Genomic DNA, 17710 nt, shown 5'->3' with positions numbered 1-17710 from the left:
ATAAGCACACTCACACAGTTTGATTCTTTTAACCTGGTTCTTAATCTGATTTAAAACAAGGTGAACAGCAGTTTATACTGTTATCAGTAGGAGTACTGTTTATAAGAGAATCTGATGAAAATCTGTTTGTTTTTTTAAATATGGATGGCATCTTATTTATCAAAGTCAAATGTAAATTCAGCTTATCTTGTTATCTTCCCACTGTGATCATTTTAGCATGATCAGCTACATTCTGCTAATGAAGATCTACTGGCTCGTGTCGAAACACTGCAGTGTAATTCTAAGCTGCTAGAAGCTCAGATACTGGAGCTACAGAAGGTGAAGGCGAAAGCTGAAAAAGAACTGGAAGCTGAAAAGCTTCTAAGAGAGCAGAAAATAAAGGTAATAATACTATGTAGGGCTGATAAATTGGTTGAAGCATTACTGTCACTCAATGATGTGACTTCTGGAAGAGTTTTTATAAACTGTGTTTATTATAGACAAGTTCCATGCTTTTTATTCTTCTTAATTCAATTGGTCTTTTTTTGAAGGCTTAGTCTGTTATTAAAAGAACTTTTGAAGGCCATCACTTACAGCAGATTGGAGATTCTGACAGAATGTGCATACCAGTTCATAATCTTGTGGTTTTCTTTGACTCCCAGTGTCTTAGTGAAGAACCTTATCATTGTACAGTATAAGTGAGTGGGTGCCTGTGTGTAAATACGTCTATTCTGCTGACATCTATTTTGAAATTGCTCTGCATAGCTGAAAAGTATTTAAATTTCAGGAACATGGTGGTACTCTTCGAGAACTGGAAGAGCTTCAGATGCAACTTCAGAAGGAAAAGAAGTATCTGCAGAAAATTATGCAAGAGCTGGAGCTGGCCAAAAAGGTACAGTAATTGTTGTGTGTGTGTGTTTAGGAGACTACCAAAAATTTTGTTCCTTCTGATTATATCTAAGGTCTCCCTTTCTGTTCTGAGGACTTTACAACCTAAGGTACGCGAAAGCAAAAATAGAAGTTTTTACTCATTTTACTTCAGAGAGATGATGTATACTTCTTGAGGGGGGGTATTTGATGAGGAGGAATATGGTAGTTGTGTTTTGGGGTGTTTTTTTGGTGACAGTGGTTTTGTTTTTAGCTTGGGTTATGCAGCCTGTCATGACTAGAAATAGGAATACATGCAGGTGTCTGGAGTATTTGTATGGTGCACTATTCAGAAGCTGCCTTTGTGAGGAGCAGAGATGGTAAAAACAAATACAAGATAACATGTTGGCAACAGAGTTCTTAAGCTTTTGGTCCTCATTTGAAAATAAATTATTTGCTGAGGATTATGGAAAACCGATGGGTGGATGTTGCTTGTTGATATACATGGTTATAAACTTTTTGTTAGATTAGATAAATGTTCCTTTAATTCCGTATTTTGTGATGGAGGAGAAAGGAATTCTTAGCAACCAAGGCAGATTTTAAGCTGTAAATTCTTTGTATGTAACTTGCAGGATGCTCAAAAGAGTACACTGATGGATATGGAAATAGCAGATTATGAAAAGCTGGTAAAAGAACTTAATCAGAAGATTACTGATAAAGATAGTAGAATAGAAGATCTTGAGCAGGAGACGGGGATTCAGAAACAAAAACAAGAGACCCTACAGGAAGAAATAAGTGAGTAAACTATAACCAACAAATATAGTATAGTTAGCAGTAATTGTAAAATATAAATAATAAAAATGAATTAAAAACATTTTTTCAAGCTGATGAGTGAGAGTAAGGTTTTTTAGGGAACACTAAATAGAAGGTTCACTTTGTAGTCAACTGTCATTTGATGTAATGTTCAACAGATAAGAACCAAATAGCCTGCCTGATAAACTGCTTCTTACCTTGTTAACTTAGTCGTGTGTTCTGAAAGTAAGTGATTGCAAGGCATTTTCAGCCTGATGTACTACATTTACAAAGCATTGCCAGCCAGCATCTGGTTAAAAGTTTCATTTCTACCTATCCTGAAATATAAATCTCAAAACAATTTCATTTATTAGAACGTATTGATGACATGGATGTCATATACTAAAGTTAGTGTAAGCTACCTGTTTGCAGCTTTTAAGAGATCTGTCAAAATTTGTTTAAATATTTTCCATTATGTTTAAGAAAAGATAGGCAAAAGAAGTCTTCCCTCCTATAACTGCTGTTTTCTGCATTAGAGTCACTTCAATCAACAATGCAACAGGATGAGGAAAGAAATGCCAAGATAAAACAACTCCTGGTGAAAACCAAAAAAGAATTGGCCGATTCAAAACAAGCCGTAAGTCCACTAATCAATGACTGTATACTTCAATTTTTAAAATAACTTTTAAAGTGGGGCTGGTATCTGAATTACTAAGTTGCAATTAACCAGGTACTTCTATCACACAGGAGAATGACCATCTGATGTTGCAGGCATCATTAAAAGGAGAACTGGAAGCGAGTCAGCAACAAGTGGAAGCCTTTAAGGCAAGGATTTTCACTTTGTTAGTGTATTGAAGTTATAGAATCATGGAATCACTCAGGTTGAAAAAGACCTTAAAGATCATGGAGTCCAACCACAAGCTAACCATCCTACCCTAACTCTAACAACCCTCCGCTAAATCATGTCCCTGAGCACCACATCCAAATGGCTTTTAAACACATCCAGGGATGGTGACTCAACCACCTCCCTGGGGAGCCAATTCCAGTGCTTAACAGCCCTTTCTGTAAAGAAGTGTTTCCTGATATCCAACCTAAACTTACTCCTGGTGCAACTTGAGGCCATTTCCCCTCATCCTGTTGCCAGTGAGAAGAGACCAGCCCTGCTCTCTCTGTAAGGACCTTTCAGATACTGGAAGAGAGCAATAAGGTCTCCCCTCAGCCTCCTTTTCCCCAGACTGAACAGCCCCAGTTCCTTCAGTCTCTCCTCATAGGCCATATTCTCCAAGCCCTTCACAAACCCTGCTGCCCTTCTTTGGACCTGCTCCAGCACCTCAATGCCCTTTCTGTACTGAGGTGCCCAAAACTGAACACAGTACTCGAGATGAGGCCTCACCAGTGCTGAGTCCAGGGGCAGGACGACTTCCCTAGTCCTGCTCATCACTTCAATCCTGATACAAGTCAGAATGCCATTGGCCCTCTTGGCCACCTGGGCACACTGCTGGCTCATATTCAGCCGACTGTCCATCAGTACACCAAGGTCCCTTTCCATCAGACAGCTTTCCAGCCACTCCTCTTCAAGTCTGTAGGGTTGCCTGGGGTTGTTGTGACCAAAGTGCAGGACCCGACACTTGGCCCTATTGAAACTCATACAGTTAACCTTGCCCCATCGATCCAGTTAGTATTTCTTATTTAAGTATTAAGGGTAGTTTGTTGCAACTCTTTCTTTTGTTTTTATTAGATTTAAATTTATATTCACTTATTTTGTGCAGGAATTACTGTAGTACAATCCAAGGGGGCCTGTGGCATGTTCCCCTGGAAGGGAAGGAAAAAGTTCGTCATTTTAGCAACCACATTTTCAACTGATTTTTTTTTTTTTTTTTTCTTCAGATTCAAGTAGCTGCACTGACATCAGAAAAGCATAAAGTACAGGAACATCTACGAACTTCTTCAGAGCAGCACCAGCGTACACTGAGTGCTTACCAGCAAAAAATTGCAACTTTGCAAGAAGAATGTAGAGCAGCACAGGTATCCTGATGAAACTGATGTCTTCAACTTTAGAAAGCAGATTTATTACACTCTAGATTCTGTCTAAACTGTTTTGCAGATCTTTTGCTGTTGCTATCTTGTCTGTCAGGAATTGGGAATACCACAGTACTTGGTGTATTTGTGTGGTGGTATAGAGGACAAGCTGGTCTGTCCTGGTTGTCACGAAGCATTTGTGGTAGAATGTCTGGACTGCAGTCTTTATATTACCAATGGTAAAAATCTTGTAGCAGTGGAAAGCTACAGTTCACTACAGTTCACTTAAGACAATCAATATACTGGGGAGAAAAGAGAAGTAATCGCTTCTGTCTGAAGAAGAAGGGGAAAAAAATCATTTGCTCCTCATAAAAGCATAGTTACCACATTATTTTTTTTTTAAGCTAGAAACATTTGCAATCATCTTTTGATGTGCTGGTATATGAGCAGCTTCTTGTCAGCTACAACTGGAGCTGACACTTGCTGAGGTTTTTATTATTGCTATTTTTTGGCAGTGTCATTCTGTGTTAGATATGCCTGGAATCTGCTAACCTGGTGTTTGCATTAGAGGCAGGTTCAGAATATAGGAATGTTCTGTTCCAATTGTTCCTATGTAGGTTAGTGCACCGTGTTACTTCCTGTGTTGTATGATAGGTGTCAGTCTTGCAGAAAAGTAACATGAATGTATCCTGCTAAAAAACTTCTAAATTTTAAAAAGGTGAAATGGACAAACTGGTTACTGTGACAGTGGGTTTGCCTCGGTGATACTGGTAAGTGTAGGTCACCGTGGAGATTAGAGCAGTTCAGTCATCAAGAATGACTGGTGAACTCGTAAGCTTCTTTAAGAATCAAGAATGAAAACCTGCATCTGTGTTTTCCTAGAGAAATATACAGCATGGGCATTTGAAAGGTGTTATTTCTCAGGTAGGAATAATTCTTGCCTATGTGGTGTACAATAAAGGACTTTAAATTGTGAGGTAATCTGTCCAGAGATAACAAACTTATGTATCAGCTGACTTCAGTAGAGAAGGCAGACCAAATACTCTTTTGGCTCTTTTGAAGCTACGATATAGCTTGCTTTGTATCCTTACAGGGCTGACTTAAAATGATGCATAATTTTCAGGTTCTCTGAGGAGGAGGCTGGGTTTTTTGTTTTTTTTGTTTTTCCCCCTTCTAATGAATATGAATTTGCTTATGAATATCTGCTGAATGCTGTTGTTATATTAGTAAACATTCTTTTTTTCTTGAAGGCTGGGATGTTGAATGTCGGTGACTTACTGTTTTCAAGTTTCTAGACTGATAATTGATTTGATTACGATCTAAAAAAGCATGGTCTGTCATGATGCCATTTAAATTGTCCATTCAAAAGAGGAAAATGGAACTGATAGCTCTTCATTTGACTTTTTTTCAGTACAAGATGCATTTTGTCTTAGAGCAAATAGGTGAGCAACTGTCAATAGTATAACTTACTAAGAGGTTTTTTTTCCTGTGTCATAGGCTGAGCAGGCATCTGTTACATCTGAATTTGAGAGCTACAAAGTTCGTGTTCATAATGTTTTAAAACAACAAAAAAATAAATCTGCTTCTCAGACAGAAACTGAGGGAGCCAAACAAGAAAGGTAAAGCCAGAGTTTTTAGATCCATACAGAAAAATACTGCTGCTTGGGTTATGCTGTTAATGTTAGTGAGTTCCACTAGTTAGCTTTTTCTTAAGTATAGAAATACTGGAAAGGAGGCAGTTTGCCTCTGATAATTTGGTCTGAGAGGGGAAAAAATTGTGTGTATAAAATTAGAGCTGTCTGATCTTTAACATTGCTTTCTAACCATGGCTGTACCCATCTGAATAGCAGATCATTCATTTGTACCACATCTCAGCTGTCAGTGGTACTGTGCTAGTTTGTAATTCTTTGCTTTGTCTCTAACAGATTTATTTCTGTGCAGATTACCTGTTGTTTCAGACAGAGGGAAAAGTAAGGTATTAGGAAGTCTCTCATGTTTCTCAGGAGCAGGAATTAGCCAACATAACTGAGTAAACCTGACATTTTCTCTGACAATAAAGCACTGAATCAAAGCACTATTTCCAATTAAGAGAAGTAAACAGCAGTTGGTACTTTTCAGCTGAACTCACTTGGATCCTTTTCAGGAAGGAGTGTTGTAGTGTGGGTAAAGCCCTGGCTGCCCATTCAGTCAATTCTAGCAGACTTTTAACAGTTTTCTTATCAGCTACTTTAGAAGGAAAGTGTTGAAAAAAAGATTACTCCAAGATCATTTAAGTATAATTGGAAGCCACATAAATTCAATTTCACATCAGGGGTTGAATCTCATTTCAAAGAGATCAGCTTCTGTAAGCTGTTTTTATAAGTGATTGGTAGCTGACCATAGTGACAGACTGGATGTTCATGCATAAGATGTCAAAAGTCATTTCTGACACAGATCTTAGTACGTAAAGATGCTGCTGAAAATCCACCAGAGGGAGACTTGGGTATTGTTAAAGGACTTGGGTTTTTTCTCTTGTTTGTTTGTTTGGTTTGTTTAATACATCTCCTCTGAAGCAAGCAAATTGCAAGAGTTGCTTTTCTTGTCTCCTGCTTGCAGAATTTTAAGAAGCTCAACTATTAGGTTTTTGTGAAAGCAGGCTACTGTGCTTCCAAAATGAACAAGTAAAAAATAATTTTTACAAGTAATAAATAATTTTCAAAGGAATGATTTACCAATATCAACTCTGTTGGTCAGAAATCTACCTTATTTGGATTGATGCTGCTTTCTACACCTTTGCCAGTCTTTTTGCCAGTCACTTCCACCCACTTCCTGTTTACTGCTTTCAGTCTCACTGAACTGATGTGCATTTACTAAACGAACAAAACTCTGTTTTGTTCTCTACCACTTTCAAGAAGGAATGGTTTCTCCCACCTGCATGCCACACACTGTTCTTCCATTTAATTCCTCTGAATGGCTGTTTACGAGGGTGGACAGTGATGGGACAAGGGGGAATGGTTTTAAACTGAGACAGGGGAAGTTTAGGTTAGATATTAGGAGGAAGTTTTTCACAGCGGGAGATCACACACTGGAACAGGTTGCCCAAGGAGGCTGTGGATGCCCCATGCCTGGAGGCATTCAAGGCCAGGCTGGATGTGGCTCTGGGCAGCCTGGTCTGCTGGTTGGCGACCCTGCACATAGCAGGGGGTTGGAACTGGGTGATCTTTGAGATCCTTTTCAACCCAGGCCATTCTACAATTCTGTGATTCAATTATGATTCAAACTGAGTTGAAGCAGAAAGTAGGAGTGGTCACACCTTCTACCCCAGTTGGTACATTTCCATCAGTTCATGCAGGGTGTGATTAAACTCATCTGCAACAATATAGAAATGTAATCAGGTCTTTCCTAATCATTTCTGCTGTGGTCGCATTCTGAGGTTATTTTGCTCACAGTGCTGGAGGTAATTTAAATACAGAAATAAATTCTTAAAAAACTCAGATTGGCTACATAAAACATTGTGGGTATAATAATAAGTTAACTCTAAATGTATTTTTTTTTTCCCTTGTAGAGAACAATTGGAAATGGTGATAGAACAACTAAAAGTTAAGCTACAAGAAACTCAGCATAATTTACAGATGAATGCAGCTGAATTCCAGGCGTTGCAGTCTGAACATGACACCCTGCTGGAAAGGCACAATAAGATGCTGCAAGAGACTGTTGCAAAAGAGGCAGAACTCCGTGAAAAGTATGCTCTGCTGACGAAAGATGGTTTATTTTGTTTGAATCTTAAGTGCTGGTTGTGCTGCTGGCTTCAAATAGTGCTTTCCAAAGGGAGGGTGTAAATTTAGAGAAAGTTAAAGGAACTTTGGGAAGTGTTATTTGCTACTTTTTGTCAGCCTTCAGAGGTTCCAGCAGTGAAAACAAAGTAGTAGCTGATGAGGAAATATGAGATTTCTGATAGCTTTTTACTTGTTAAATATCAAGTTTTTAAAGCTAATTTTTTTAAGCATGCTGAATTTACTGACTATTTTTATGTCTTAAACTCAGCACTACGTTTGTGTTGGACTGCTCAACAATATTTTATGCACGTGTTTCCTTTTAGTATAATACTGTAGTTAAAGATAAGCTATTTCAACATCAAAATATCCACCAAGTACCCTCTTTACAGAAGGTATTTTTTTCAAGTGTATGCTTGCCACAATCATAATTTCCTACTTCTTTCAAAACAAAAGTAATCTATTTAATCTGTGTAATTTCCTGACAAATGACATGAATAGGTATTTACTTGAGCTCTTAGAAAAGCTCTTCCATGCCTTCTTTTAGGGTACAAAAATTCATGAGAAGTTCATTAGAAATTACAGTTTAGTCTTAGAAACTGTTGATTTCTTTGTCTTAATCTGTTGTGCTGTTTCCTGATATCCACATGATGATTCATTGGAATCACCTAAATCATGTCCTTTTGCATTCCTCTGGAAACCACCTATACCACAGTAGGTTCCTTTCATAGCCAGAAATGCTAGCTCTTTGCTGCACTGGCCAAATTTAAATTTATACACTTATAAGGGCAAGTTCTATGCTTAGTGTTTCCATACATGCACTTGTTTAATTGCTTCTGACAATTTTGTCTTGTTTCTGGAGTGCCTCCAAATTCACTACAATTGATGTGGTGTACTGACATTTTTCTTGCCAAGAAAGATGAATGATATCCTACCCTCTTTCGCGCCGAGTTCTGAAGTTTAAAGTTAATCAAGTAATTAAACCTCTTTTCTTAGAAATCAATATTTTCAGAAGTCCTTCATGGATCTTCGGTAAATAAATGGTAAGGGAAAAGAAATATGTGTGTGTTATGAGGATAAATGGTTATGTTGCAGTTTTTCAGTTAAAGAATGTTCAGATCACAGCAAAATACTCAGACCACAGCCTGTCTCTACTTCCTTTTTTTTTTTTTCCCCAAAGTCTGAATTTTATCTTCTGACATAGAAGTCAAAAGCTTATATCACACAGTACATTCCTAGGATTGGTGATAAACATCACTGTTTTACTCTTAGATTTGCCCCGGGAAAAGATAAAGTAGGGGAAAAAAGTGAAACAGACATTCTAAGATACAAAGACTGAAAATTAATTTAAACTGTAGGCAAATTTGTGTTGAGAATGAGTTTTGTTGCATGTTTCTTGTATTTTGTGTTTATGCTGTTTTCAGGTTCTGCACAATACAGTCTGAGAATATGGTCATGAAAACAGAGCATGCTCAGGCTTTGAGTCAGCTGACAGCCCAGAATGAAGCACTCCGGAACAATTTCAGAGATCAAGTCAGGAACCTGCAAGAAGAACACAGGAAGACAGTAGAGACACTTCAGCAGCAACTGTCCAGGGTAGAAGCTCAGCTTTTCCAACTCAAGAGTGAACCAAGCACTAGAGGTAACTTTTGGTCATGAAACCAGGTTTCTTGGGTTATATATTCTTGGAGATTAATATGTGTACTTGACACTGTACTTGAGACTGTAGTGGAAACACAGTTACAGTATGTGGTTCTGTAATACAACAGAAAGTTACTGTGGAAAATTGATAGTAAGTCATATCAGTCCTCTGGTTTCAGGTAAAGAATGAGGTCTTCTTATTACCATACCTCCAGAATCAGTATCACAGTTAAGTTTTCTGCAGTGTCTGCATTGGAAGACAGATAGAGAGAAATCACTTTGTAAATAGTTGGTGCTCTTCCCATCTGTTTGTCGCAGATTTTGGAGAGCTCAACAGGTCTCTGCCCTCCAGTATGATGAGTAAAGCTACACAAGAGTATACTGAAAGATTTTTAACAATATTTATTATTGGTATACTTGCTATTTGCTCCCATGTCTAATATAAAATTCTATTCTGCTTGACTTAAGTGCTCCTTTTTAAAATCTGTGTAGTTACTCACTAGGATGCAGTCAGATAATTGCCAAGAAACAGTAACAGTTTAAGTTGCTCTTTCCATATGTTACTTAGCTGTATTGCAGTAACTGGTAGTGTACTGAATCAGCAGGATAGCACACAAAGCATTACAGCAGACTAACTTACACCACCCACAGGACTGTTTGAAAGAAAAGCTAATTCTGTTTTGCATCAGAAACACTTGGCACTCTTATCAAAGCTTCAGCATCTGCAAGGTATGATGCATTAAGGTTTCATAGTCCCTGAATGAAGATTGCTAATTAAGATCAGATTTGGAAACTGGCTTTGACTGAAATGGTGATCTGGAGGTAAAAGGCTCTATTACTTGCTTGTGTCTAGCTTTCAAGTCCGTAGATTACATATTGCTTTCCAATTTGAGATAGCTTGAGTTATTTCATAGGTGTACATGTGTTTTATTTCAGTGACAAACATCAGTATCTTTCAGGTCCAGCTGTTTCAAATCCTGTACCAAAGAACTTAAGAGAACGGCGAAACACGGACCTTCCTGTTCTAGATGTGCATGCTGTAGCAAGGGAGGAAGGAGAAGGTATGGAAACAACAGACACCGAGTCTGTCTCTTCAGCCAGCACCTACATACCATCCTTGGAGCAGCTTCTAAACTCTCCAGAAACAAAACCGGGTAGGTAGAACATGTGGCTTTTGTAAGCATTGGAGGTTGTGCCCTCAAAATATATGAGAATGTTGTGTTCTTCATGCTTTTAGTTGCAGCACAGACATTTAATTAGTGCCCTGAGTATACACTGTCTGGAATTTCTGTATGGGTCTTCTCCTTGAATACAGATTAACGAGATCTCCTATTTTTAACTTTCTGAAGGGAAGAGGATGGATGAGTATGTCAGTGAATGGTTACTGAACTTCTGGTGCAAAATGACTAGTCTCTACTTGAGACTTGTTAATGAAAGGATAAATTGTTCAACTTAATGTGGTTTATTAGAACAGGAACTTATTCATATTTTTTTTCAGGAAAATGAAAGGTAGCATGAAGAACAGCGTCCCAAAAAGTAGGCAAATAAGTGGTAGCATCTAACCATATTTTTGAAAGTCTACTGAATACCGTGTGGAGAAATGTTGAAAAATCTTCATCTATGAGTGGAAAGCAGGGGGTAAATTAAATCCATGTATCTTGATGTACTTACGAGGAGACTGGCAAATCAGTTCAAAAAAATGTGGATGTACAAAAATAAATCACAAAACAAGCATGCAGCAGCAGAAATGATGATGTTAGTTGGCAGTCTGAGTTTGCATGGATTTCATTTCCTGTGTACATCTTAGAAACTACATTAATCAAGTCATAATGTTAACTTAGCATGAAGTAGATGTAAGTCCTTTTTCCTCCTCCTTCACTTTTCTTTCTCAATTCACTGCAGAAACATCCCAGTGGCAAACAGAGCTCACCAAGGATGAACTGATTGAGAAACTAAGCACAACAACAAAGAGTGCTGATCACCTGAACGAATTACTTCGTGAATCAGAAGCGACCAATGCAATTCTGATGGAGCAAATAAAGGTCAGCAGGCATGCAGTAAATGTGGGGACAGCTGTAATTTGTATGGTGTATTTCCTAAATGAAATGTTTAACACTGAATCTGTTTCAGAAAATGGCAGTCTATAGAAATTTGGGAACACAGAACTTTAATTTGAGGGTTTTTTTAAATTCACAAGAGTAGTTATTACTTCTAAAGCTTACTTGAGGATTTTTTTCCCCAGTTTCTCATATCTAGGGGAAGAAGGGAAATAAAAGCTACTACTAGTTCTACTAAAAAGGCAGAGTTTGGAAGTTTAATATCTGCTGAAGAGCCTTTACTGTTTGCATTTGGCTAAAAACAGTAAATTCCAAGGGAAACATTGGTCTCTCTCCCTATAATCCCTTTTACCTGTCTTAATATAAAAGAAGATGCATGTTTAGAGGTATTCGTACTAACAAAATTTGGTTGTATTTGATCACATCTCCAGGGTTTCTCTTGAAACATTTTTAAAGGTAACGTATTCTCAAAACAGGCTAACATTTCTTTTATGATTTCTTAATGCATGATAATGTTGTTAAACCTCTGATCCAAGTTACTTTTTTAGCTTCTGAACTCTTTATCATTGAAAGTGAATTTTAGCACTGTATCTCACTATTAATTACTGGACAGATTTTATCCGAATAAATTATTTTTAATCTCTCTCTCTATATTTTTCTGGATATTATCAGCTGTTCAGGTTTCATTGGGTTTTTGCCCAGAATCATAGAAGGGACCTTTAAGATCACCTTCTTCCAACCTCCTGGTGGTAGGGTCACCTACCACTAGACCAGGTTGCTCAAAGGCCCATCCAGCCTAGCTTTGAATACTTCATTACACATATGCTATACTTTTTCAAGCAAGCTGCATAATTTTCCTTTTAGTTCTTCAAAATACCTTTCTTCAAGTGTTCGTCTCATGATGCAAAAAAACATTGCATGGTCTTTTATTAATTTATTTTTTTCCTTGTCACCTGCAGCTTCTTAAAAGTGAAATAAGAAGACTGGAACGAAACCAGGAGAGAGAAAAGTCTGTGGCTAATCTAGAATATCTAAAGAATGTTCTGTTGCAGTTCATATTCCTAAAATCAGGAAGTGAAAGAGAAAGGCTGCTGCCAGTAATAGACACCATGTTGCAACTTAGCCCTGAAGAGAAAGGGAAGCTGGTTGCAATTGCCCAAGGTAGGTGGGGTTCTGGCACATTTTAGAAAATGACAGTAAGTTGTAATGTAACGTGTTCATATGTTTTAGTAAAGATTTCTGTCAAACTGGTCTTAAAATAGAGGTTCCCATAAAAAAATGAATTATTTTCTTGGCAGATGTTTTAAAAAGTTAATTAAAATGGTCCTCTCAAGGCATTACTGCAGACCTAATATTAGTTTCAATAAATTAGCTTTAAAAAAACCTTTTCAGCAAAATATGCTTTCTGATTAAGAACCTTTGGAACTAGGGGAGGAAGGAGGAATAGTTGAGCCTTTGAAAGAAATAAACCCAGGAGCTGTAATAATGTATAATAATGCTCTGGCTACTCTTTAAATACTCTGATGCCTTGTTTGTCCCTTTACTATTCCTTTTAAAGATACGATCTTGTTAAGTTATGTAAATAACGAGCTAGTTTCTAGTACTTCATTAGCATACTTGATTTAAGAATTACTTAAAGAATAAAGAAGTACAGTGTGTGTGTATATGAGCATTTTAAACTAGTGAAGAAAAGCACGTGTAAGTGACACCATAATCCATCCCATGATAAGCGTTGCGTTTGGAAAAATTATATGTAAACTAAACCTATAGCATCTCAATGCTTTTTGGCATTCTAATCAGCACTGGCTGGATTTTTCTTAAGGAAGATGATGAAATGGTTTCGTTAAAGTGTACTGGGTGATTAAAGTCCACATCTTTTGCAAAGTGTAAGTACTGAATGTTACCTCTTCATCAAATTGACAAGAACAGCTTTTGAAAACTTGACAGAGGAAGGAAAAATGAAGATCAGGTTTCCAAATTGTGTAACGTGTAGCCTCATAAACTTACAGAATGTATTTCTCCTCCTCCAGGTGAGGAAGAGAGTTCCTCACGGTCCTCTGGGTGGGCTTCGTACCTTCACAGCTGGTCTGGACTTCGATGAGACAGTGGAAGCGCTGCATCTTTAAATGCATTCCACCATTACAAAAAGAGAAATCCTAAAGTAGAAGAACAATCCACTGGTATTTCAATGTTGAACTCTGGGGTTTTGTTTCTGTGTATCATCTTCAGCTTTTTAGTTTCTTCTGAAGGAAGAACACCTCGTCAGCTCTGAAAGACTATTCTGTATCACATTCTGGCAGCAGAGAACTTCTTGTCAAAGCTGATGAGCAGACGTATAATGAGAAGCAACAAGCTAATTGCCAATTGCTTAAAACAGAATCTGACACACTTGTGACAGGTCTTTTAATGCTGATTTGAAGAAAAAGTTGATTTAATATAGCTACTGGAATACCTAGACATAAAGCATTTTGAAGTGTTTACAGTTCCTCACAAATTTTTGTCAGCTTGCTAGCCTATATGGTTCGTGCATGTTGAAGGAGTTACGAGTTATTTCCTCTCTGGTGATGCTTACAAAATGTAAGGTCAGTTGTGAGCAGAAGAGGGATTTTCTGTTTTGACTAAATTTTTAGTCTTAGTTATGTTTTTCAGAATTGCTCGACAGAAAATATGAAGGCAGCGGCCCACAGAACTTAAAAGGGCCTAAAATTATATAAAATACAACGTTTGGCACATCTATGGCATGGTACTGTAGAGGTGATTAATGGCATTTTTGGAAGTCTTGGGATAGCACCCCAAGAACCAGTGGTCATAAATGAGCTGAAGTTTTAGGAGAAAGAACTTAAGATACAGCTTTTAAACCTGAGGTTGGATGTGTGTGTGTTCAAGACCAGGAAGCAATGTTACACTACTGTAGTGATGCCTGTACTTAAATGAAAAGGCTCTACCTGTACTTAGTCATATAGAAGATACTAAAGGAGGAATCATGAGTTTGTACATCAGAGCCCTTGTGGTAACATTTGAAAGAAAAGGACAGAGCTTCCACCAGTAGGTGTACATTTTAAATGTCCTGAAGATTGAAGACGTTACATTCTTGTGTCACTTCTGTTTGCACACTACATTTGCACAAATCTTTTGTACAGATGATTTAATCTCTGTTCCAGTCTCTTTGGGTTTTGTTGTTTTTTTTCCTTTGTTGTTGTTTTCCAGAAGATAAATCTCTGAGCTATTTCTCCTGTTATCAACCCAACACCTTTTTGTTTTTTTCCCCCTTCTAGGCCATGCTGCCTTTCACTATCTTAATTTATTTGTAAATTGCTGAAGTGCTTACATGTCATTTCTTTACCCTGCTTACCTTTCAACTACAGATGTTTTGGAGTTTGTTTTTTTTTCCCCAGTATGCCCTCTCCCACAGTTTTACATTGAATCCTTTCCTGGTGTACATATCAATTCTAAATAGTATTCTTTCTTTCCTGCCCATCTTAGTTGAGGCCCTGCAGATTGATGCTCATTCCTTTAATATTACCTCGCTTGGGGCTGAAATTTATCTGGATTCAAGAACAGAAAGTCAGCATGCACTGTTAGTAAAAGCAGTTACTGAACAATTTATTATCATTGTTTTTTGCTGTTGGTATGTATTTCCAACTGACAAACAACTGACATTCAACAGACTTCAGCTATTTTAATTCCACAGTCTTGAGCACAATTTATTTTTCTTCCATTATATGTTCTAACTGGAATCTTCATGGTTTGTGCTACCAGTGAAAACGCCCTGTGTGGACTTTCAGATCACAGAACTGGTAACCAATAGCATAGGGCATCTGTAGTTTGGAGATGCAGAAAGCAAGCATGAGGCTACATGTGTTACTGAAATGATACCTTCAACATTTGTGATTTGCTCCAGATCTCTGCTTAATACTAACTCTTGTTTGCAGCTGGATTTTGTTAATGTCACTCTAAAGAATGCTAGAGCAGAGCTAGGGGAGAGAGCTCAAATACACATAAAAATGTGTGTAAGTCATTCTCCTGCTGTGATTTTAACAATAGAAGCACGAGTGACTTCTTTTTTTTTTAAAGCTTAGTTCAAACTGAGTTTGCAGCTGACCTGAATTAGTCCCTTCTGCACAATGTCTGCTCAATTGCCTCCAGAGATCTGTGACCAGTTCCTTTTTTAAATGCACATATTTCAGAACTGTAGATTTAACACTGTGAACTGTGAATAAATGCATGCAAACAACCTATCTTTGGCTGTACTAAGTACCATTTGCTTAGTGACTTCTTTTTCCAGGTCCGAGTTGCACACTTACTGATCTTAGTAAAACTCAAGCATTGTCTTTATGAATGTAGTGGACACCTCCTGCATCACTATATATATATATATTTTATTAATGGAAGATTAAGGTCTTAATGTTAAAAATATTTTAATAACTGCTACTAAGTTGTGTTATGATGCAAAGATTGCCAGAACTTAACCTCGGTGGCAAAAAACTGATGTAAGTAGATATATCAAGGTTTAATGTGCACTTGCAGTAAATGGCATTAGAAGAGTATGGACTGGACACAGGATTATTTTGCATAGTAAAGTTTTTATATGTCATGAATTTGCATTTGTAACATTACAGCATCGTGGCTGTGATTTGCTTTCAGAAAGCAGTTTAAAATGGTAACTAGTACTGCTGCTTCTTGACATACTAGTGCTCTTTTTTTGGAGGAGCACTGTGCTGACTTTGCTTTCTGGTTCTATTTCTTTCCTTGTCTCCCCCTTGTCTCCCCCTTGTTTCCCCCTTCTGCCGTATTTGTTGGAATATTTCCCAGAAATTGCAGCCCCTGCCCAAAGATTTCATGAGCTTAGGACCAAATTTTATTCTTCTATCTGCCTGCCTTCAGCCCTACCTTCAGGATGGAAAGGAATAATATAAACATGAGACTATATTGTCACTACGCAGAGTATATATAGGGACTTAATAACAAAACAAAAAAAAAAGTCCTAGAAACTCAGAATTATTCTTTATGTGCACTGTAGCTGCATTTTTAACTACCTACATGGGCTTAAAAACGGGTTATGGATGTGCCTTCTGCATTCTTTTTTCGACAGAACAGAGCCCTGTCTGTGCAAGCCAAATGTGCTCTGTCTGGAACACGGGAAGACCAGAATCTGTAAGGCTGCGGTGTAGGTGTGCCCAGTTGGATTAAGGGCTCAGGAATGGCCAGGGGGAGCCAGTGTTAGAGTGGTACATGGGAGAAATGAATTGGTTTTCTTTCCTGACCTGACCCCTCTTTCCCAAAGTATAACAGAAGAATATATGGTTAGAACATTTTTCTGAAGTTAGATCTTCCTTTCTCTGTTCCCTCCGTCGTTGTGCTTTGATAACAGAAATCCTGAAGTAGTTGGGGAAGATACCTAACAGACCTTATTAGTTTCTAATAACTGCCTTGGAAGGCAGCTTAACCACCTCTCCTCCAGCTTTTGCCTTGGCTTCACCTAGAGCACCATAATTCCTTAACTATGTGATAGCTCCACTATTACTAGTTCTGTGAAAATATCTCCCAACAGAGCCTTGCAAATAGCAGTTAACACCCATAAGTTGAAAAACCAAATGCATGAAGAGGTAAAAATGTTTGTTGTAGTAATTTCAGAATCACTAGTTTGAATAGATAAGTGTTTTGGTTGGAAACATGACTGTGCTGCCTTTTTCATGTGGCCACTGCTTCAATAAATTTCATCCTTATGCAACAGCGTGCCTTTCTTTTTCTCTGAATGCCTGTTCTTAGCTGAGAAAATACTACTTGGGTGCAAGGTAGAAAAAACACGGGGATGCTTACTGTAGTATTCAAGAGAAGGTCTGGTACAGTAGCTGTGGGTACTGTGGTCTCTACTTTGTAACACAGTAATAGTGATGGATATTTCTGGATCGACAAAAGAGGAAAATGGAAAAGGTAATTTTTATTCTTTTGTAAAAAATAAATAAAAATCAAGGTGTGAAAAGAAGTTAACCTAAGAACAAATGGATATAAGAGTCAAAAAAAGGAAGCCTGAAATTTAAGATCAATTTGTAAGCCAAACAATTTTCAGATGCTGCATATGTGCTTAAGGGAAGAGAAAAAAAATAATTTGGCTACTTTTCAAGCAGAACTGAATAGAATACTGTCTTGCATAGACGAGAAGGCACATCTTACGGTCAAGAGATTCATAGAGTCACTGAAGGCTTGGGTTGGAAGGGCCCTTTCTGATCATCTAGTTCCAACATTCCTGTTTGTGGATCAGGTTGCCCCATTGAGTCACGCCATGATGGCTCTTTCATGTATCAAATGCATCTCTATTTAAGATTTACTTTAGTCATGAAAAGAACCCTTTTTATTTCTTTCAGGGCCAAAACACACAAGGAGTACCCTTTCTATGCAGGATACTGAAGCTGCTGGTACCTTGGCCTTCATAATATCCCTGCTGTTTCAATGTGCTTCTCCTCTAACTGAGCTATGCATCCAGCTTTCTTACTGCATTTGCCCTATTGCTGCCAGTGAAGTCAAAGGACACCTCTTCCATTGGTTTTGTTCAAGTTCCTTCTCTGGAAGATGGAAAGATACTGTTATATGGAACAAAATGTA

At 37.8% G+C, this 17710-nt stretch overlaps 1 protein-coding gene across 1 annotated transcript in view; it reads left to right on the top strand.

The window, feature by feature from the left end:
• GCC2 (GRIP and coiled-coil domain containing 2) overlaps positions 1-16838 on the top strand; it is a 30692-nt gene extending 13854 nt beyond the window's left edge. The window contains exons 11-23 of the mRNA XM_042867030.1: positions 217-381; positions 767-871; positions 1479-1641; positions 2175-2275; positions 2386-2463; positions 3526-3663; positions 5155-5276; positions 7202-7378; positions 8834-9051; positions 10010-10204; positions 10953-11092; positions 12067-12268; positions 13138-16838. Coding sequence (XP_042722964.1) covers positions 217-381; positions 767-871; positions 1479-1641; positions 2175-2275; positions 2386-2463; positions 3526-3663; positions 5155-5276; positions 7202-7378; positions 8834-9051; positions 10010-10204; positions 10953-11092; positions 12067-12268; positions 13138-13208 — 1875 coding nt within the window. The 3' untranslated portion in view covers positions 13209-16838. The remainder of the gene's footprint in view (positions 1-216; positions 382-766; positions 872-1478; positions 1642-2174; positions 2276-2385; positions 2464-3525; positions 3664-5154; positions 5277-7201; positions 7379-8833; positions 9052-10009; positions 10205-10952; positions 11093-12066; positions 12269-13137) is intronic.
• Positions 16839-17710: the final 872 nt, after the last annotated feature.

The sequence above is a fragment of the Lagopus leucura genome, unplaced genomic scaffold (genome assembly GCF_019238085.1).
Source record: "Lagopus leucura isolate 7727_CA_CO unplaced genomic scaffold, USGS_WTPT01 Super-Scaffold_100001, whole genome shotgun sequence".
Lineage (NCBI taxonomy): Eukaryota > Metazoa > Chordata > Aves > Galliformes > Phasianidae > Lagopus > Lagopus leucura.
This window is presented reverse-complemented; position numbering and strand designations above follow the sequence as displayed.